We start from the raw sequence: 23,222 nt of genomic DNA on the forward strand, positions 1-23,222 counted from the left end.
GGCATAGCTATAATAACATGCCCCCTTTTATGAGACCTGGTCCTGAGGATGGTATTTGTGTGTAGTTGTTAATACGCCTTTTTAAATCTTTGAACGAACAAACAAAAAGAAGAACCAAAAAAGTAAGAAAAATCGTGGCAGCCTTAGTAGCAGCTTGAATCCTTTGCAGGTATAAACTGTGGCAGTGCTCACTTAGCAAATGAAGGATAAATACATGTTCAGTGTAGTAGCATTTCAATGCTGCACTTTGTAGATCTCTTGTGGTTGGTGAAACAGTTTAAACGGCGATACCCGCTTGACAAAATAACAGTTTACCAAAGACTAAAGGGAGCATTCTGCAGATCCACTTAGCATCTGAAATAGCCATCAGCATTCAAGGTATTAAAGCCCAATTGCATGTTTGTGCGGGTGCGCACAAATTAGCAATGTGGTCTTTGATTCAGCGTTTGAAGTCAGCAGGTAGCTAATGAGGCAAGTAGAAAACAGGTCTAGTAACATGTAGTGTATTTCAGAAGCAGCTTTTCTGCAGCATCGTGAGCCCTGTGAAGTAATTGTATTTTGTTATTAGAAATCCTCAGTAAAATACCCTTCTTTGAACTGGTCTAGTCTTTATAACCACATTGTTTTGCAAACCAAAAAACTTTTCTTTGCAGGAGTGAGTGCTGGAGGAATTGAGGGGAACACACCACTCGTGTCTTTCCATATTAAACCTGCCTCCTACTTTATACCCAGGTGCCCACCAAAGGAAAACCTATTATTTCAAATACTAAGAGTTCAAAAGAGTTGTGGTCAGACCAAGAGATCTCTGGTTATTCCTCTTCATTTTGAGTAATTTGGCATGTGTCCAGGGGTGATTTCCTATGAAGCATTGGTGCAGGGCATGCTAATCAAATGGCAAACCTGATGTTTGTTTGAGGACCACACTATTATAAGTAACTAAAGCAGTGCAATTGATGCACCTGTATTTCCTTATGGAGGCTGCAAAAGCAAACATTCACTCAAGGGAGAGGCAACTGTGGTTGCATTCTTGTCACTGGCTGAAGAACCCCTTAACTTCTTGGACATCTGTCAAGGAGTAGATGCTGAAAAGGTCTTTCAAGATTGCTTGATTTCCCGAGGAAAGAGTGACTCCTTCCAGTAGCCACGGTGCCACCTTGCACTTATTATGCTTATAAAAGGTATCCAATGGAGCCATAAGAGGGTCTCTTAGGAGGAAAAACACCAAGGGCAGAAAAATCCCTTCTTGGTAATCTGGGTAGTCATTGCTTAAAGGTGATGAATAATTCATGTTTTGATAATCAAGTAACAAAAAACACTCTCAAATAGGGTTGAGGAATAGTCCGTCATAGATGTTCCAGAACTAGAATTACAGGCAAGCAGAAATCCAGCTGAAAAACTAGAGCAACATGCAGGCACAAAAAAGAGTAACAAATAGGCAATAAATGGAACGAAAATAGGGAAATATACGTGTTGTCTAAAGGCTATAGCTTTATATATGGTTATATGTGGTTAGGGGAGGAACATGACACTGCAGAAAAAAAGTCAGCACCATTTTTGTTGGAAATTTCATCCATCAAACATTGTGAAGGCAACCATCTTGGATGGGAATAAACTTTAGGCTAGCAACGGCCCATCTGTTTTGAGGAATGGTGCCTTTTAGATACACAAAAAAAAAACAATCATTTGATATCATTCTACTTCACACCTGCTTAGCAGCCTCTTGGGCTGACATGCAACCATGGCGATGGCGGCCCTGCTAAAGTAGCTTGGAGGAAGATGTCTCACTGGGCACGAAGACTAGAGACTTACTGTCTTCTGTTCCAAGGACGCGTAGTAACTAACACACTGCTGCTTCCTGTAATTCTCATTTTCCAAACATCACTTGTTCTACACTGACTGCACCAAGCATACAAACCTCCACAAATGATACATTTTAGTCATTTTATTTCCTGGTCATACCTCAAGAGTGCCAGTAATTCTTATTGGATAATTCCATGCATAATGTTATTGTGCTAATAATTTACAATATGCCTTGCTGAACCCAAAGCAACAAATACTGGAAGACAAACCTGCATCTTCGCTCAGTATTACATTGGATAGTAGCACTAAGTCATTGAACCTGCTAATTACATTATTTTATTATTTATTTTTTCTCTGTCTCCTAGCCCAACATGTACTAGATTCCTAGCTATCTTTAGTGAGACGTTTCAAGGACTATCTCTAGATTAATTTTGAAGGTTCACTACTAATGGTAATGCTACAGCAGATACCTAATATGGTTTTATATCATTCTGATCCACACAGTTGTTGCGCAGGCAGCTCCCAAGCTGAGCTATGAATACCACTGACCTCTGCAATTAATAACTAACCCTGAATGACCACTAAATCATTCATAATGGTTAGTTGTGTTCCTAAACAATGACATATACTGATTTTAGAGTGCCTTGTGAATTATGTATTTGTTCTTTCATTCAGTAAGTGTGTATTCATTTTGGATCTCTGAAAATATTCCTATTCCATGATACAGCAAAAGGTGTAAAATCCTACTGCCTGCCAATAATGGGTCTGGGCTCTGAAATGGACCCCCAACCAATTTTGTATCTGGGTAGCATTAGTTTGCAAGCGATTGCTAGCTACTTGTTTGAAAACAGATTTTATCCTATTTTCATCAAAGACTATGAAAACGTGGGTACATTTCCAGAACCTGACTTTAATAATTTGAAAGACTCGTGAAATAGTGCTTTGGTGTAAGTAGGAGAGACTGGTGGGTGTTATAGACTTATATGGATCTTGCATGTCCTTGTGCAAAATCAGATTTCAGCACTTGAACCATGACTTGAAGAGTCAGTCTACCAAATATTTACTACCTCGTGGCAAAGAATACCATTAGAGAGGGTTTACTGCATAGATAAATCAGTGGTTATTACAACAGTTCCTTCTAGGTGCTACTTTCAGGAAACGTGGTTTCTTGTAGGATTAGGGGCAATAAACAGAAACCAATTGCATGTGTAAATGGATGTGTATGGAATATGTAGTGTTCCTGCGGATAGCTAGGGCGATAGTTATTGGATAAGAATCACAAGTCCCATGGTTACATCATAGTTAAGTAATTTATTATTACATTATTCAGTGTGATATGTTAGATTGTATTTTGTTAATTATTTGGGACTCCTCTAGTCGCAGGCAGAAAGGCAGAATGCCCTTGACACGTACCAGTTATCCTAAACTGCATGACTGGAATAGCACACACAGGTGAGGTTCTGCAGGACCAGGTTTGGGAAATGTGCAGTGTCATTGTTTTCTTTATCCTGCAGATAGAAAACATGCTTCGTTTTCATAACCAATTAAAAATACCTTTTTATTTAAAACTTAAGATGACTCAAAAATTTCACATACTGCTTTGCATGGACCTATGTATTATACCGTAGCGCCGCTCACTGGAACTGGTATACAGCTGGTAAATTGTATATGTCAGAAAACGATTAACCTGCCTGTGTCTTTGTAATCTCAATATTTTCTTCGTTTTTTAATTAATAGTTATTAATTATTTAATAGTTGACTGTGAAAATGCTTATTCTTCCTTAATATTTATTCTGTTTGGCTCCACCCATGTTATACGTTGATATATTGTCTAATCGTGTATTTCTTTTTTTTTTTTCTTGACTAGCCTGAGACGACAGCAACATTGAGGCGTACCATAGAAGCCTTGATGGATCGGGGTGCAATTGTTAGGAGCCTGGAAAACCTGGGAGAGAGGGCGCTTCCATATAAAATCTCCAAACATAACATGCGGCACAGCAAAGGAGGGTATGTATGAAAAAAAGCTTGCTGAGATGTGTCTAAATAGTTTTTTAACTGACTGGTTGAGTTTCTAACATCTTAGCTACTGGGTTTCTTATAAGCCCAGCGCTGATGCTGATTCAAACCTTGGAATAAAAATAAAGAAAAAAGTAGACCTATTATTTTTAAGTGATGTCCAATTGGTGGGCAAGGGAGCATGAATCTATTCACTTCAGGAGCCTGGTAGAGCAAGATTTGGTTACCAGTACTGATAGCTGTTTAATTTCAGGGGGTGAAGATACTTATTTTAGGAGTCTCTGTAGGCATTCAATCAACAGGGCGCTGTCTTTTTGTCGTTTGCACATTGTTTTTAGCGGCTTGCTTCTTGTGGGCCTTGGCTGAGGTTCTTCTTGGGGGCAGACCCTGTACAGACTAGTCCAAGTGCCAAATATAACTTCATAGGCAAATGTTTTGTGCCAATCGGCCAGCCAGGTACCTTCCTGACCGACCGAGACCAGTGAGGTGTATCAAGCTTTGTATACGATGCCCCTGACTGCTATGCATGGGCCAGTGGAATAGGAGGAAAGGGCCATTTTGGTATTCTTGAGTTGTGAAAGGAACTTTGTGTGATCTCTGCCTGCCTTCCTGAGGAGCTGCGCCGGCTTTCTCAAAACAGCTCTCGCATACCAGTGCCTTTTCTGCACTTATTTTTATTTCTGTTATAAACGAGACAATTTAGGGTCACTAATGATGTTCCTTGTAACAAAAAGGTTAACATTCACCGGACAGCTACCGGAGCTCTATTGAACAAAAAAAACAAATTGTACTGAAAAAATGTAACCTTTTTTTATTTGTGTCCCTGTTATTCATATTCTGCGGTCCACTGTGCTTTGTAGACTAATTCTTAAAGTATATAATAATCGTCATCACTATCCCAGCTGAGAAGTAAACCTTAATGTATTTAATTCCTTATTTAAAACCGTTTGGAACCACTACGTCCACCCAAGTGTAAACACCACGACCCCACCATCTCCTTGCTGTGCCTGTCGGCAGTAATTTGTCTTGACGGAATGGCTAGATGTTGGTAGGCACTAGCAAATATCAGCATGGCGGTTGGCATGGCAGGTCAAGCACCGCCATATCGATTTCTCCATCTTCCTTGTAGCCCGGGGCAACCGGACCTTTTGGATGCACCTACCCTCCATAATCCCTAGGATTTCCTCACGCCCCTGTGAATGCACAGTATTTGGGAGGAGTCCAGAGATTGGATTCCTTGTCGAGGTGGGTTGGCAGGGAGTTCTGAAGGTCATGGGCTTTCATCTGAGAACAAACTGGGTGGGTGATGCTGCCTTATGTGAAGGTTGAGGATTGTGAGGCATAGGCTATGCATATTTGCATTATTTGCTTGATTTATAAAACACTGATCTATCATAGTAATCCTGTTTGATAATTAGCACGGCCACCCCAGAAAATATCCTGACTATATACAAATCATTATATGTGTTCACATCTTTAAATTATTGATTGCATTTTCAATGTTATGAATATCCTGTGTATTTGATCCCAAAATATATTTTTGTATTTTATAAGAGGGGTTGTATAAATCGGGCACATAATATCAAGATTCATTTGGAGTAAACAAAACAGCTTCAAAACTAACATATGGCTTAGGTGCATGAAATAAGAAGAGTAAAACAGAAGTGAACAGCATGACACGTTGCTAAATGAGACACATGTGTTTATGATTCAACATGGCAAAGGATTTTTTGGACATATGAATTTATAAAAATGACGAATCTTGGCAGATTCAAATATGTTTGAGATGAATGACCTTGCTTTCCGTTACTGTCCACTTACTTCAACACTAGTGTGAGAAAGTGCCTCTTTTGACATGGTTAGCCCCCCACTTTTGCCTGGTACATGATGTAGTTTTGAACTGTAAGTCCCCGTGCCCCGCTAAACAGGTTCCCAGGGCCTGATCTCTTCCCCCAAAAACTGTACTGTGATTGGCACTTTAGCTACCCTTGTAAGTCCCCACTAAATGGTACCCCGTGGGACCTAGGGCATGGAAATGCCCCCCTAGAGCTACAGCACCAATTGTGCCACTCTTAGAGACCCCACACTTGCCTCATGCAAATTTCCATTGCAGTTTGCAATTTAGGGACACCTTGTAATGCAAACTCAACATGGTACTCAACCTGGGTTCCATGTCCACTAACACTCCATGTAATATAGATAAGTCACTCACCTAGCAGGCCGTACGGGCCTAAGGCAGGGTGCACTATAATGTTTGTAGGGGCATATGTGCAGGAGCAGATATGCCCCTACTGTGTATTTGCTAATTCTTAGACATAGTAAGTGTACAGTGAAAGCCATTGTAAATGCTGTGCTGGCTACTACAGGTTTCCCAGCTACATGATGGCCTCTCTGAACTCTTGGTTGTTTGGTATCAAACAGATCAGCATAATAAATCCATACTGATGCCAGTGTGGGATTTATTATCAAATGTAGCCAGATGGCATCTTAGAGGTGCCCCCTGCAAAACCTAACAGCCCTGGCATGGTTGCTGACTGGTCCTAACCAGTCTGTCACCAACAGACACAATTCTGGACTCAGGAGCCAGAAGAAAAAGCTTTTCATGGGTGGAGGTGTGACACCTCCTCCCCCAGGCAGGTAACCTGCTCCAGCGGTCAGTTTCAAATGCCTTGCTGCCTTTGAAATCTGGCCCCGCCTCTGCTGCTAGCAGCAGAAGCCAGCCCAACAGCTCTACCCCACTGTACGTCGTGCATGGATTTTCTCCTTCAGGTCACCAGCTTACACTTCTAAGGGCCCAGAGACTGGAGTTGGCACCACTTCACAAGTCAGGACTCACAGCAAAAGAGCACAGCCACTGACAGATGACGTCTTTAATGTCTCAGACTTCTCAACAGGAGGCAATCTAAGTTCAAGCCTTTGGAGAACCTTGGAAAGCAGGATGTAGAAAGCAAAGCCCAGTCCTTTCACTGCAGGGACAGAAGCAGCAGGCCAGCACAACAAAGCAAAAGGCAGAGTGAAAGTCCGTTCTACAGCATCCAGCTCTTCTTCCTAGCAAAATGTCCTCCGTCCAGAAATGTTTTACTCTTTGGTGTCAGAGGTCCAGTACTTATACCAATTTCTGTCTTTGAAGTTTTGTAGTGTACAAGACCCTGATTTTCCCTGCCCTGGCCCTAGACACATCCCAGGGGGTTGGAGACTACTTTGTGTGAGGCCAGGCACAGCCCTATTCAGGTGCAAGGGTCAGCTCCTCCCACCACTCTACCTCAGGTACACCCATCAGCCTGGTGATGGGCCATCGGGAGATGCAGGACTCACTTCAGCTCCCTTTGTGTGACAGTCTTGAGGGAATGCACAAACAGTCCACCTGTCATCCTGCCCCAGACATGTATTCCACAGACAGGCAAAGGCACAGAATGGTTAAGCAAGAAAATGCCCACTTTCTAAAAGTGTAATTTTCAACCGTACAATTAAAAAAAACAACTTCACCAAAAGATGTATTTTTAAATTGTGAGTTCAGAAACCACAAACTCCATATCTCTGCTGCTTCCAATGGGAAACTGCACTTAAAAGATATTTCAAGGCAGTCCCCATGTTACCCTGTGGGAGAGATAGTCCTTGCAGAGATGACAAACAAATTTAGCAGTATTTCACTATCCGAACACGTAAAACACACCAGTACATGTCCTGCCTTTTAAATACACTGCACCCTGCCCATGGGGATGTCTTGGGCCTACCTTTGGGGTGACGGGCAGGTTTGAGCATGGCAAGTGGGTGCACTTGCCAGGTCGACATGGCAGTGTAAAACTGCACACACAGGCACTGCATGTTTGTGCCACCCACATGAGTAGCACAGCAATCAGTGCTGCATGCACATTAGTAGCATTTGAAATTCGGGCCCTGGGCACACCTGGGGCACTATACTAGGGACTTACTAGTAAATCATATGCCAGTCATGGATAAACCAATCACCAATACATTTTAGACTGAGCGCATAAGCACTTTTGGCACTTTACCACTGGTAACCAGTGGCAAATTGCCCAGGATCCTACAACTAACCAAAACAAGTCAGAAAAAAGGAGGAAGAAGGCAAAATGTTTGGGGCTAACCCTGCAAATAGGGCAAGGTTCAATAAGAGCCTAGCACTTAACAGGTAATGGATACTTTTGCTGTAATGGATGATCAGAAGAATCCCCAGCTCAGAGGAAGGGGAAGGGGAACCATGCCTCAATGAAATGAGGAAGCTAGGTTGTAGCTTTAGCAAAGGATGGTAGAGGTTAAGTTAGGCTTAATATTTTGAAAAATTGACATTTGCCAGAATTTTAAAAAACAAAATATCTTACCACCCTCTCTGGTGCACATAGCTCCTTTCGGAATATCATAAGAAGGTCTAAACAGTATTTCTGCTACTTAGGGTCCAATATGCAAAGTTTCCATTCGCAAAAAGTGGTCACAAATTGCACACTGACTTTTGCAAATGGAAAGGAATTTTGCAAACTGACCCATGTACTTGTAGGTCAGTTCACAACATTTGTTAAATGTAGTAGATCTTGATACGACCTACCTCATCAATCTTCATGCGGTAGGTTGCAAATTGCGACTTACTAGTATTGAATACCATCACAAGAATGGAGCCTGGTGGGGTCAGTATCCAGTCTATTTTCCTTAAAGGAAATGGGTGTGCATTTAAAAAGTAACTTTTTTGTTTGTTTGTGTGAGAGTTGATAGTTGTCCCACGTTTACTGTCTCCTCCACAACAAACTTAAAAAGAAAATGCAAAGAGGAAAGGTGCCAAGGGGGCTCGTTCCCATTGCAAATAGATTACCAAGTTGTTTGCGACATCAATAAAAGTTCATTGCTATGCGCCTAGATTTGGTCGCAAAACATTGACACATACCTTAAGGAATCTCTATTGGCACGCCCTAAACACACCACTTCCAAATAGCGATTTCTTATGGGTTTACTACACAAAACCCTGGTCACAAACCCTGTCATTTTGTGAAACACAAGTGTTTTTGTACATCATGGCTCTTATTCTGTGAGCCTCTGTTTGTGCACCGTGGTAGGGAAAAATGAATAGGGAGCATGCGTACATTTACAAGTACAAATTAATGTTGCTGGGGAAAACTGTAATCAAGTTGCCTATCTTTACTCGCACCTTGAATTCCAAGTAAAATAAGTTTCTATCTGATATGCCTTGGTACAAAGTCGTTTTATTATAGGCACATGTTTTGCCCTGATAGGTTACAGGGTATAATAAAGCCATCATCAAGCGGTTATTTTTGAAAAACAGGCTACCGTTTTTCCCCCACCCTTTAGCCAGCCTTGAAAGTATCAAATGACTAGATAAGGGGGTTCCCGTTCCTGCATCTGAAAAAAAAAACACTGCGCAGTTCGCTGGTGGCTGAATGAGTGGAATTTTACCAGCCATCCTCCTCCGCTGCGTGACATCATTGCTGGGAGCGAAAGCAGAAGCGCGCTCAGCCACACGGGGCTCAAAATAGGACCCCGTCGGATGCTTTGCCCGGCTTACAACGCTTTCTTCCCATGCCCACCTCAACTCCGGCATTCATACACTCCAGATCCATCACTGCTTACAGTGTAAAGTGCCCATGTACTGTAAAATCTAAAAGTGCTTAAGTGAGCTGCCGTGTATGGCTGCCGTGTCTAAGCACTGCATTGACGTATTTTGCACCCTCTCGATGTGAAAGCTTTTATGTTAGAGTGCCGAATTATCGTTCCGTGTATTTGCAGATATTAAAAGGTGGCGCGCGTTTACAAAAGCGAGCACCCGCCTAGATATGCGGTGGCATCTCGGCTTCCTCATCTCCCTCTATGCCAACCCCACCCCCCACCCGCCGCGACTTATCAGCGTTGTGGAAATTTCCACTGCTTTGAAAGAGACACCAGGGGAAGGCTCTCGCTCGAAGCCTGGCATGATAAAATACATGTAGGTGGTGGGAGGCGAAAAACAAAACACCAAGCCTTCTGTGGATGCTGATGATGCGGACTTTCACTCGTACACAAAGTGAACAAAGCAGGGAGGAGTACGAAGGGGAGCAACGTGTCTACACACCCCATCGGAGACTTGCTGGAAGGGGAGGGCAGTTGAGAAATACCATTTACCGAGAACGTTAACAATGATGACTGTAAATTGGCCGATTTTGACGTCGAGCCAAAGGCACATTATGAAGAGAAGGGCAACTAATAGCGAGTAATAGTTAATGATGGAGGGCCTGCGGTTATTGTCACCATTCTACGCAATCTGAATGGCTGCACCAGTTTCAGCTTTCCTATGCATCAAAATATTTGGTTATGTTTATTTTGCGCTCGTAGGCCACAGAGTACCTCTCTGCGTTGCCACAGAATTTCCATCTGTCTGAAGACCTCTCACTACAAACGCCTCATACTTGGTCTGTCAACTGGGTTTCAGGAGATCATAAACCCTCATGCATGCCTATGTCTTGTGTGGGTTTGTTGGTCAACAGGTTGAAAGATCTTTACAGCAATGGCCCCACTTCTCCGGTGATCAGCATCCACTTTGCAAGTATTAACATTCCACCACAGAAAGAGACTAGAACACTGGGTCTAAGCCACGACAAGCTGTCTGGGTGTATGCAGCCACGCCACAGTTCAATCTCCGGTCTGTTTCCTACAGAATGAAAGGGTTGCACCTCTGGAGAGGTGAACGGGTGCCGTGGGAGGACATTTACTTTTAATGTCCCTGGCTTAGATATCGCTTTAGCTCTCTCTCCAGCCGACTGTAGTGAAAATAATATACAAGCATTGACAAAGGCAATAGGTCTGCAGCGAGCTGCCAGGCTTTTTGTTTTTTTCCAATGCTTGTTTTAGTTTGTCATTTATTTTGTAAACTTAATCGTTGTGGGACCTGCAAGGACTCTGACATACAAAAGTAAACACATTCCATAAAAGCAAAAACGTATTTTTTGGTCCCAAAAAGCACACAATGTCTTTGTAGGGAAGTACTTTGTGAGTGCTTTGTACTCCATGTGAAAAAGCTGAATGCCGTCACTCACGGTGAAATTAATCAATTGCTAAAGTGGGCTGACCAAGTGCGCCTGCTGCAATGGGAGGAAGGAAAATGTGAGTGGCACAACAACAGACCATTGGATGAAGAGGGCTCACTGAAAGCCTGTGTTACTAAGTATAGTTTATAACATATCTTTAGTAAAATCAAAAGGCCTTGGTCAATTCCCCACCTAAAAGTACATGTATATAAATAATACGTACAGGATCTTTGGGACAGACCTCTTAATTATCTGCCATTCACATTTTGCTTCCACCCACCACAGCAATTGGTATAGGGCAGTGGTTCCCAACCTGTGGTCCAGGGACTCCGGAGGGTCTGCAAAGCCTCCTCAGGGGGTCTGCGACTGCTTAGAAAATTAAATATTAATAGATTAGGTCCCCAGCTTTCAGTAATGACTTAGCGGGGGGTCCCCGGATTCCAATAATGATTCAGTGGGGTCCCTGGGTTCCAGTAATGATAAAGTGGGGGTCCACAGAAGTCAAAAGGTTGGGAACCACTGGATAGGGCATTGGCCCATGTGAATTACAACATGTTGTCTGATCACATGTGGACATAAATCTAAAAAGAAGTGCACGTGGCCAGTTCGGTCTTTTTTTCTTTGCATTCTTAGTCCTTTTTTAGGTTGAGCATAGCAGTGCGCGCTGCTTTTCTGACCTGTTGGTATGTTTCTGGACTTTTAACCACGCCCGCCCATCACTATCACTCTTTCATGGGCTTGCCCGTCAAAAATTATTTCTTTTAATTTTTCATGCTTTGCGTTTGTCCCTCCTTGGGGTGGTTGTGTTGCAGCATGGCCATCGACCCTGTTACATGGATAATTGTACGTTTGCCTGCAAGCCTCCTTCACGCTCACAGCGGCGCTTTGAATTAGCTCGCTTATGTGAAACGTTTTACTTTTTATTTTCAGTTTGTGTGGCAAGAAAAGTCCAGTTAGTAATTTACAACGCTAATGGCTCTAACTCGAGCAGACACGAGACCCATTGCATTGCAAATGCTTGTTTATATTTTTTAGTCATTCTTGGGTGTTTAAACTGCGTCCTAAGGTTATACTAATTCAAAACCAGTGGGCCCTGGGTGCTCCTATCCACAGATTACTCACCTGATAATTCCTCTCCCTGACACTAACTGGAACTGGTAAGGCCTAAGCAAGTCCCACAACAATAACGTTTTACAAATTAGCTCTCCCAGGACAGCAAGTGGGACCATGGCACTATTTCAACTCTGGCTCTTCCAGTGTTATGATCAGGGCCGGCGTTAGTCCTTGTGGAACCTGGTAAGGCAACCTTTCTCAGAACCTCATACCTCTCCCCCATGTCCCCTCTCCCCACCCCCAGTGATCTTCTTCACAGATCCCCTCACTGCCACTCTCCAGCAGTGGCCCTCATCTCTCCATAGCCCCTCATACTCACCAGTGTAGAATGTCAGAGCACTTTACATCACACACACATTATACAGAGAGAATGAATCCTATGTTTGTAAATCAGCCAATTTGAAATGCTACATAAGACCATGAGATATAGAAATCACATTCCATCCATACTAGTAGGCAGTATATGTCGAGAGTGTTTGGTTTGGAGAAGCACAAGTCTAGGATTTAAAATGTATCACAATAGTTGACATTGGCTTTACTAATAAGAATGTATTTTCATCCAAGCAAACAATTTTTAGCAGCATTAAGATAATGAAAGACTGGGGAAAACGTAGTTTTAACTATACCATGCAGATTGCATGGACCACTTTAATGGCAGTTCATAGGTCAGTGTGCTATATTAAGATAGTAATTTATGAACTGCAAGTAACAAAAGGATGTCTTTGACAAAAGCAGTAAACCACTGAGCTATACACATAAATACAGTTCTATGATCATCATAGTACATGTTCTTTGCAGTAGGCATATTAACCCTCTGCACTACTGCCGGACTCTTCCTAACACAGTGCCTCCGCAACTCAGCCTCCCCTACTCCTGAACTTAGAGGAAGGTGCAGCTACATTGGTTTCACCTCCCTGAAGTCTGCCCTGGTCATGATGTCATGGAACCATATAAGGTGCCACAGGGTGCACTAATTGTCTGTTCTTTTACTTTTCCACACCTGTTAGGCCCACCACCCTGCAGCACAAACCCTTTGGCCTCTAGTTTACAGTAGCACATTATGGAACAGGGAAAGGAATTGTCTGAAGTTTAGCTCATATTTGTGTCTGTATGTTAATGCTGTTCAAACTTGTATTTATGGTTTATTAATGCAAAGCCTTTATTAAATGGGCAAGAGCTGTAAATAAACGTGGTAGGCTCGGACTGCACTATTGACAGTGGTTCCAGTAAAAAATGTGTACACATGTTTGCAAAGTTTAACAGTATGAGGCTAAGTATAATGCTCCCAGAATGCTTGCTGATTAGATGCAAATATTTACAGAAGCTTGAAAGCAAGATTGATGATTCTTTGCTTTCAAAATTAAATGTTCACAAAACAATACAACTAGGAAAAAAAAGTTTTGCTTAAATACTGTGAAAGTTTAGGTACAATATCTTTGAAGCATCCTTTAGTAAAATGTGTTGATGCATGCTAATATTTTCCAAAAATATTCTTAATGGAAAATCAGTTTAACCAGTTTCAACACGATCTACTCCACTCTATGGTACTCTACTCTACGCCACTCCACACCACTTTATGCCATTGCACGCTACACCAGAGCACTGTACACCACTCAAAGCCACTGTACTCCACTCCACTCTATGCTATAAAACCATATGAGACATCTACCCAACTGTACTCTTCCACACTCTACTCAGCCCCACTTGGCTGTATGCCAGTCTACTTTACACCACTCCACTCTTAGCCACTGCGCTCTACACCACTCAACTCTACTGTAATCTCTACGCCACTGCACTCTGCTCTGCACTGCTACACACTCTGCCACTCAACTCAACTCTACCCCACTACTCTAGCCCACTTCAGTCTACCCCATTTCAATCTGTGCTACGGAACTGTACAGCACTCTTCTCTACACCACTGCACTCTGCGCCACTGTCCTCTTCATCACTCTTCTCTACGCCACTTGAAGCCACTCTATTACACTCCATGCCACTGTACTCTAATCTACTCTACCCCATTTCACTCTTAGTCTGCTGTATGACACCTTACTGCATGCCCTTCTACTCTACCCCACTTCACTACAACCCACTTCACTCTACAGCACTCCACTTCACTTTGTTCTATCTCACTTCTCACAGCCCCACTTCACTCTACACCACTTCACTGTAACCCACTTCATTCTAAGCCACTCGGCTCCACACTACTGTACTCTATGCCACTCTATTCTACGCCACTATGCTCCACTCTATTCTACAACTTTCTACTTCACCGTACTCTATTGCACTCTACGCCACTGCACTATACTCCACTTTACTGCAGTCTACACCTCTTTACTGTACGCTACTCTACTCTATGCCACTCTACCCCACTTCTTTCTACCCAGCTTCTCTGTATGCCACTGTACTGTACTCAGCACCACTCTACACCACTGCACTCTAATCTGTACCACTCTAATCTGTGCCACTGCACTGTACTCTACGCCACTGTACTGTACACTACTCAAGTCAACCCCACTTCACACCACTCTACTCTATGCTGCTTCACTCTACCCCACTTCGTAGTGCATCACTCTACTGTACGCCACTCTACACTGCACTATTCCTCTACTCTGCACCACTGTTCTTTGGTCTGCACCACTATGCCAGTGCACTCTGTCACTGTACTCTACACCACTCTACTGTATGCCACTCCAAGCCACTCCATACCTATAACTTTTCAATTTCTAAGCTTTGTGTAGTTTAAGTTGGGTTTGTATAGAAATCATAAATTAAGTTTTCCTAGCTATAACTCACCTTTGTTTTTTATTGGGGGGAAAAAAAATATATATATATCATAATAATGTGTCTTTCATTAACCCCTTCGCTGCCAGGCCTTTTCCCCCTCAGGTGCCAGACCTTTTTTTGGCTATTTGGGGCAGGGCGCTCTTAGGCCCTCAGAACTTTTTGTCCACATAAGCTACCCACGCGAAATTTGCATCCTTTTTTTCCAACATCCTAGGGAATCTAGAGGTACCAAGACTTTGTGGGTTGCCCTGAAGGAGGCCAAGAAAATAGCCAAAATACAGTGAAAAATTCGTTTTTTAAAAAACAAATGGGAAAGAAGGGCTGCAGAGGCTTGTGTTTTTTTTCCCTGAAAATGGCATCAACAAAGGGTTTCCGGTGCTAAAATTTCCAGCTTCCCAGCTTTCAGGAATAGGCAGACTTGAATACAGAAAATAACAACTGAAATAAAAAAATATTGAAATTGAGGTAAAAAACAGCCATTTCTCTCTACGTTTTACTCTGTAACTTTTTCCTGCAATGTCATATTTTTGAAAGCAATATACCATTACGTCATCTGGACTCTTCTGGTTCAGGAGATATATAGGGCTTGTAATTTCATCAAGAACCCTAGGTACCCAGAGCCAATAAATGAGCTGCACCTTGCAGTGGGTTTTCATTTTATAGCGGGTATACAGCAATTCATTTGCTAAAATATAAAGAGTAAAAAATAGGTATCAAGAAAACCTTTGTATTTCCAAAATGGGCACAAGATCAGGTGTTGAGGAGCAGTGGTTATTTGCACATCTCTGAATCCTGGGGTGCCAATACTAGCATGTGAATTACAGGGCATTTCTCAAATAGACGTCTTTTTTCATACACTATCTTATATTTGGAAGGATAAAATGTAGAGAAAGACAAGGGGCAATAACACTTGTTTTGCTATTCTATGTTCCCCCAAGTCGGCCAATTAAAATTGATACCTCACTTTTGTGGGTAGGCCTAGCGCCCTAGACAAGAAATGGCCCAAAACACAACATGGACACATCACATTTTTACATTGAAAACTGACATGTTTTTTTGCAAAGTGCATAGCTGTAGATTTTGGCCTCCAGCTCAGCGGGCACCTAGGAAAACCTACCAAACCTGCACATTTTTGAAAACTAGACACATAGGGAAATCCAAGATGGGGTGACTTGTGGGGCTCTCACCAGGTTCTGTTACCCAGAATCCTTTGCAAACCTCAACATTTGGCCAAAGAAACACATTTTCCTCACATTTCGGTGACAGAAAGTTCTGGAATCTGAGAGCAGCCACAAATTTCCTTCCACCCAGCGTTCCCCCAAGTCTGCCGATAAAAATGGTACCTCACTTGTGTGGGTAGGCCTAGCGCCTGCGACGGGAAATGCCCCAAAACACAACATGGACACATCACATTTTTACTTTGAAAACTGACGTGTTTTTTGCAAAGTGCCTAGCTGTAGATTTTGGCCTCCAGCTCAGCCTGCACCTAGGGAAACCTACTAAACATGCACATTTTTGAAAACTAGACACCTAGGGGAATCCAAGATGGGGTGACTTGTGGGGCTCTCACCAGGTTCTGTTATCCAGAATCCTTTGCAAACATCAACATTTGGCCAAAGAAACACATTTTCCTCACATTTTGGTGACAGAAAGTTCTGGAATCTGAGAGGATTCACAAATGTCCTTCCACCCAGTGTTCCCCCAAGTCTTCCAATGAGAATGGTACCTCACTTGTGTGGGTAGGCCCAGTGCCCACGAAAGGAAATGCCCCAAAACACTATCTGGACACATCAAAATTATCAAATACAAAACTACCTGTTTTTGCGGGGGGCACCTGCGTTTTTGGTCCTGGGCTCAGCAGCCATACAGGGAAACCTACCAAACCCAGACATTTCTGAAAACTAGGCACCCAAGGGAGTCCAGGGAGGTGTGACTTGGGTGGATACCCCAGTGTTTTCTTACCCAGAATCCTCAGCAAACCTCAAATTTAGCTAAAAAAAAAATCAAAAGTTTCCCACATTTCTGTGTGGGATCACCGCACCGGGACAAATTTCCTACCACCCAACATTCCCCTCAGTCTCCCAGTAAAAATGATACCTCACTTGTGTAGGTGGGCCAAGTGCCTGTGACAGGGAAGAGCCAAAAACATGTCAACATTGAGGGGGAACCAAAGCGGGTCCAAAAGGGCAGTTTGAAAAAAAAAATTTTAGGCGGGCAAGTGGGGCAGAATTTCCATCGGTATGAATGATACAATGCTGGGTGGTAGGAATTTTGTGGATTCCTGCAGATTCTGGTAGGTTTCATCACAAAAATGTGGGAAAAATGTGTGATTTCCAGCAAAGTTGGAGGTTTTCAGGACATTGTGAGTAAGAAAATGGTGCGGGGTGCATGTGAAGCACACCACCCTGGACTCACCCAGATGTTTAGTTTTCAGATGTGTTTAGGTCTTGTGGATTTTTCTACATGGCAGCGTCCCAAAGTCCAGAAAGTGCATCCCTCACCATTCCAAGTGGGACGATTTTGAGAGTTAGCCAAGCTCTCATGGCCCAAATGTAAAACCAAAACCCCAAATAATCAAATGTCTACTTGCTTGCCGTGGGATAAGATGTTTTAGTGTGCTGGGGAGAGCTGAAAGACTGTTACCCCCTTCAGTTGGGGTGGGGGCATAACCATGCCCATACTGGTTGGCAGCCACCACCCCACAATTTTTTTATTTTTTTTTGATTCCCTGGCATTTAGTAGACTTCCTGCTCCCCAGGGTGTGGATCGGGGTAATTGCCCCATCTGCCCACTGGTGGGCAGAACAAATTTGGCCCCATTTATTTGCGGTGGGGGTATGGCCCCACCCTCTCATTTTGAAAAAAAATCTTCCCTGGTCTCTGATGAGCCTTCCAAAAATAAGCCGATCTGCCCCCAAGGGGGGCAGATATGGCCAACAATAATGTGCCGCCATGGGGAGTGACCCTTGCCCAAGGGGCTGCCCCCCCGACAAAACACACACACTAATCCCTGTAGAAATAGGCCGATCTGCCCTCAGGGGGAGCAGAAATGACCTAAAATAAATTTTGCCCCCCAAGGGGAGCAACCCTTGCTTAAGGGGTCTCTCCCCTTGCGTGAAATTGGTGAAAAAAAAATCCCTGGTGCCTAGTGGATTCTGCCCCCCTTGGAGGCAGATCGGCCTAATAAAAATAGGACGCTCTGCCCCCAAGGGGGGCAGAAATGGCCTAAAATAAATTTGCCCCCCAGGCGAACGACCCTTGCCTAAGAAGACGCTCCCCTTGCGTGAAATTTTCGCAAAAAAATAAAAATCCCTGGTGTCTAGTGGTTTCTGCCCCCATCGGCCTAAGGGGTCTCTCCCCTTGCGTGAAATTGGCACAAAAAAAAAATCCCTGGTGCCTAGTGGATTCTGCCCCCCTTGGAGGCAGATAAGCCTAATAAAAATAAGCCGATCTGTCCCCAATGGGGGCAGAAATGGCCCAAAGATAATTTTGCCCCCAGGGGAGCGACCCTTGCCTAAGGGGTCTCTCCCCACATATAAAAAAATAAAACAAAACAAAAAAAAAAAAATCCCTTGTGCCTAGAGGTTTCTGCCACCCGGGGGCAGACCAGCCTAATTACAATAGGCCGATCTGCCCCCAAGGAGGGCAGAAATGGCCTAAAACAAATTTGCCCCCCAGGGGAACGACCCTTGCCTAAGAAGTCGCTCCCCTTGCGTGAAATTTTCGCAAACAATAAAAATCCCTGGTGTCTAGTGGTTTCTGCCCCCATCGGCCTAAGCGGTCTCTCCCCTTGCGTGAAATTGGCGCAAAAAAAACTAAACCCTGGTGTCTAGTGGTTTCTGCTCCCCTTGGGGGCAGATTAGCCTAATAGAAATAGGCAGATCAGAAACGGCCTAGAATTAGTTTTGCCCCCAGGAGAGTGACCCTTGCCTAAGGGGTTGCTCCCCACAAAAAAAAACAAACAAAAAAAAAATGCCTAGGGGGTTTCTGCCCCCTCCACCCCCGGGGGCAGAAACAGCCGTAAAATTATTTGTCCCCCTGGGGAGCGGCCCTTGCCCAAGGGGCCGCTCTCCTTGTCAACTAAATAAAAAAGAAAAAAATTCCCTGGTGTCTAGTGGCATTTCTGCTGATGCGATCGGGCAGCAGAAATGCTCAGAGAAGCCTGAAAGGAGAGGAAAGGCCTTTCCTCTCCTCTCATGCTTCTCTGCCCCCTCCATGTGATCGGAGGAGAAATGCAAAGCATTTCTCCTTAGATTGGGCGCTGGAAGCTGAGCTTCCAGCGCCGAAGGGAAGGCTTCTGCTGACATCATCAGACACCACAGGGGGTCACGGGGAGGGGGTGGTAGGGGAAGCGATTTCCCCTTCCATCCCTGCCCAGGAAAGGGGGGTGCCTGGCCAACGGGGGGAGCGCTAGCGCTCCCCCCGGGGGCCTATAGCAGGACGAGGTGGTCTCAGACGAGGGCGAGATCACCTCGTCCTGGGCACCCAAGTGGTTAAATATCTTTATCAAGTGAGTTGCTTCACTGAGATTGATATTTTGCTTTATCTTTACCACATCATATAGCATAGGGTGGTGCCCTTTAATATTTGCAAATGCAATTATTGGCAAATAGCTGCACTTAAAAAACAGTTTGCTAAGAATAAGTTTGATGGAGCTTTCATTTACTAATGACTGCTAGTACTTTATAGAATATCATCACAATATATTTATAGAATATCATCACAAGTGTTTCCATAGTAATCAAGACCTTTATTCAAAGTTGCCAGCCAGGTGCTTTCGAAGAAATTAATAACAAACATATACGTATAAACGGCTATTAGTCAGGCCTCGAAAAATCATAAAAATATTACTAGACCTGCCTGTCAAGTAACTTGAATAGTCTACTCAACCTCACTGTTATGTACTTGACCCGTAAACGGATCTCAAATTGTGTGATCCTAGGCCAATATTTTATTTTACAGAGTCGCCTTTATCTTTATTCTCATGAGTACACCTTCAAGTATGTGAGTTTAGCATTTCTGCTGTACAAAAAAACTATTTTGTTTGATTAAATAAACAAAATGTTTGCTTCATCTATAATAAAAATCTAGCCCACATATAGGGTACACGTGATCCGTGACTTGCCTATTATATTACTAATAGCATTGCCATAAGGGCATGAGTATTTTTCAGTTTGTTTATATACTCAGTTTTAATAAATATATTACTAAAGCATGATATGGTAGCACACTGTCATTCACAGACAGTACATTTCCAAGAAATGTCCAAAAACCTTGCAGCTTTACTGATAAAACTGATGTAGTGTACCAACAGTAACTTGTGAAGATTGGGTTTCCAGAAGAATATTTATCATTTGCACATCACCAAGTAAAGTGTTCAGATTTGTTTTCATCCTATTAAAATAGTTCTTTATCACTCAGAAGTACAAAAAATGGTCTTTCACAACTACTGAAATATATTTTGAAATGTTTATACAGTTGACTTAGTTATTTAAATTATGTGTGCTAGGAAAAACCTGACAATCTACAGCCTTTAATTTCACACACTTTGTACAGCAGGTCAGACAGTTCACCTTAAAAAATCCTAGAACTCTGCTGTCAGTAGGAAAAATAATTGTAGGAAGATAAACCGACTTTTGACCTCTATCTACGAAGGCAGAACAGATGTGACAAGAACAAGATTTGGAGTCTTCTTTATTGCTCCTTTACTTTCTAATTGAATAGAACACTTGTTCTTTGTCAACTTGCAAGAAGGGGTGAGTAGGTCCTAAAAATAGCTTGCCCTAATAAAATATGACTCTCCATAGCAAGTGGGCAAGTAGATTTTTCAAGGCCTGATCTTTATCCATTGGGCTGCTCAATTGTTACTCACAATATGCTCCCCCACTACGTCACGCAAAGTAATTGAATGAATCAGCCCACCTCAGCCATCAATTGCATTTACTTCAAGGCATCTTTTAGATTGCACACTCTTGCACATCCATGTAAACATAGACAAAGCAATTAGAGGACATTCAAAGTCAACCACAATCTAGTGCTCCTATTTTAATATCAGATGGTATCATCCCATCCATACTGTACCATACCACACCAGGGGTATGCTTTGAGTATTTGTATTTTTCTTCTATGTAGTAACATTTGAAACAAAGGTACATAACATTTTTGCATCATAATTGTGATTTCATATTCTAATTGTAGAACAGCTTTTTAAAAGTGGTTTACAAAAGGTCATCATTTATGTGTTTACGTGAGCAGTGTTGCTCGTCATCTCTTATATTACATAACTGAACATGTAACATGAATGATATGTTTATGTGTTTAATACTGGTATTCAGGTTTTGTAGCAACAATTACTTACTGCTTGAGACACAGGTAGAGCTTCAGGTTAGTGTAAGTAGTATTTCTGGGAATCATTGCGCACCCTTTACCTTGAAGTAACAGCATTTGTGACACATTATGTTTCCATGCAGATATTTTCTTGTGGACTTTAATGCACCCCCTACAATCATCCCAAGTGTGTTGGACCACCTAGCACGTGACATTGATGTGATCCGGCCTACAGTCATAAAGCAGGATACCCAAAAATCAGAAACGGAATGTTTGGGTATGGTCCCTGTTGACTATGCCGCGAAGTTGTATGGGAAGAAGAAATGAATACCTGCCCTCCATGATGCATCTTCTGGATAGCCATTTCTGGGGACTTACCTTCTTGTAATATCTTTTTTAAATAAACTGTGAAAAATGTGCTTTCAGAATAAAAAACATGCACAACAATGGTGTATTCCTCTTAAATCATGAATATGACAAACATTTTTTAGCTACTGGCTGGTCATTGTGTGCGTTTGGTGGGATGTGTAATGCTACTACATTACTATATGAACAATATTCAGCAAAGTGCGTATCACCATCTGTCTTCAGAGTAGATTGAGTAGATTAAAACTTTTCATCGCAAATTAAAATTTTATGTATGTTCCTGTTAATTTATTCTAGTGTTGAATTATGTTGCATTTTGGGTAGAGGGGTGCGTGTTATATAAAGGACCTCTTGGGTATTGTTTCTTCAGTGTTGTACACCAAATTAACCCTCGCTTAACCCTCTGGTAGCTTGCCACAAGCGGCCAGGCTTAACGTTGAGGCAATGTGTAAAGTATTTATGCAGCACTTCAAACAGTAATAAAATGAAAACACACACAAGAAAAATCCCACACCAATTTAGAAAATAGAGTATAGACTATGGACTTTAATAAGTTATTTGAAACCCAAAAAATCTAATAAGAACCGTAGATGTGCAATTTTAAAGATTTAGATAAAAACTGTTATCTGGTTGTGCTGAACCAGGGCAAAGTCACAAATTGAGGCCGACTGCAATGGAGATCTGGCTGTATAAAAGGACCAAGTTAGGCTCACCGAACAAAGTACCTTAAATCCTTGTTATGGGGTGTTGTGAAATTCCACATCGAGGATACGTCAGTGTCAGAGGAAGAGATGGGGCTGTGATGCAGACTTCTGTGTCGTTGAGGATGCCGTTGATGAGGAGCTTGTGGTGCGTAGGCCTGCATCAAGGATGGGTTGAGCTGCAGCTGTTCAGAGGAAGCTGCGGGCTGCAATGCGAGGTCTTGCATCAGGGATGTGTCGCGCAACAGCAGTTCTGGTCCGGCTGTGAGGAGATGCATCAAACTGCATCGGTTCTTCTCACAGGACCACAGCTGGGCTGGCAAAGCACCTTCAGGCCCACCTCAAAGGGTCCAGGACTTGGGGTGGCACCACTTGGGGGGCAAGACTCGCAGCAGACAGCATCTAGTTGCTGGGTTCTAGGTGGTTGAAACCTTTTCTATTCCTTAGGCTCTGATCAGGAGGCCTGCCAACTAACCCTTGAAGAGTCTGTGGTGGTGTGGGGTTCAAGATACAGGTCCAGTACTTATCACTCACGAAGCACGGTAGAAGAGTAGCAGGGAAGCAGAGTAGCAGCCCTTCTTACAGCAGAGCAGCACATCATTCCTCAGTCTTCCAGAAGTTGTAATGATGACTTGGGTCTGTGGGTCCAATATATATATTTGGTGCCAGCCTTGAAGTAGGAGAAGGTTCTGGAGTTTTCCTCCTGCAGAAGCGGATCGAAGTTCCTGCCTCCCTGCCCTGGTCCCAGCTTGTCTGGAGGCAGAAACAATAGTTTCAAACCTTTTGTGAGTTAGCTGAGGTAGAGTCTTTGTGATGTGCAAGTGTGGTAGGTGACAGCTGCCCTCCCCTCCCCCAAATCATGAAAGAGACGCCCATCCTGACAACACATATCTCCCCTTTGTCTCACTGTCTGGGAGGAATATACAAACACCAACTGCCAGCTACATCTAGTCATGGCACCCTGGATACAGGCTGAAAGTGCCAAATGGTTATGACAAGAAAATACCAACTTTCTAAAAGTGCCATTTTCGGAATGGTGACTTAAAATCCAACATAACTGTTAAAGAGGGCTCAAAGTACAAATCTTTAGG

General features: G+C 43.0%; 1 protein-coding gene across 1 annotated transcript in view; it reads left to right on the top strand.

Moving 5' to 3' along the window:
• Positions 1-21,511, top strand: part of MRPS6 (mitochondrial ribosomal protein S6) — a 112,619-nt gene extending 91,108 nt beyond the window's left edge. Inside the window, exons 2-3 of the mRNA XM_069202494.1 lie at positions 3,668-3,807; positions 21,208-21,511. Of these exons, the coding sequence (XP_069058595.1) occupies positions 3,668-3,807; positions 21,208-21,391 (324 nt within the window). The 3' untranslated portion in view covers positions 21,392-21,511. The remainder of the gene's footprint in view (positions 1-3,667; positions 3,808-21,207) is intronic.
• Positions 21,512-23,222: the final 1,711 nt, after the last annotated feature.

This window comes from Pleurodeles waltl, chromosome 8 (assembly GCF_031143425.1).
Source record: "Pleurodeles waltl isolate 20211129_DDA chromosome 8, aPleWal1.hap1.20221129, whole genome shotgun sequence".
Lineage (NCBI taxonomy): Eukaryota > Metazoa > Chordata > Amphibia > Caudata > Salamandridae > Pleurodeles > Pleurodeles waltl.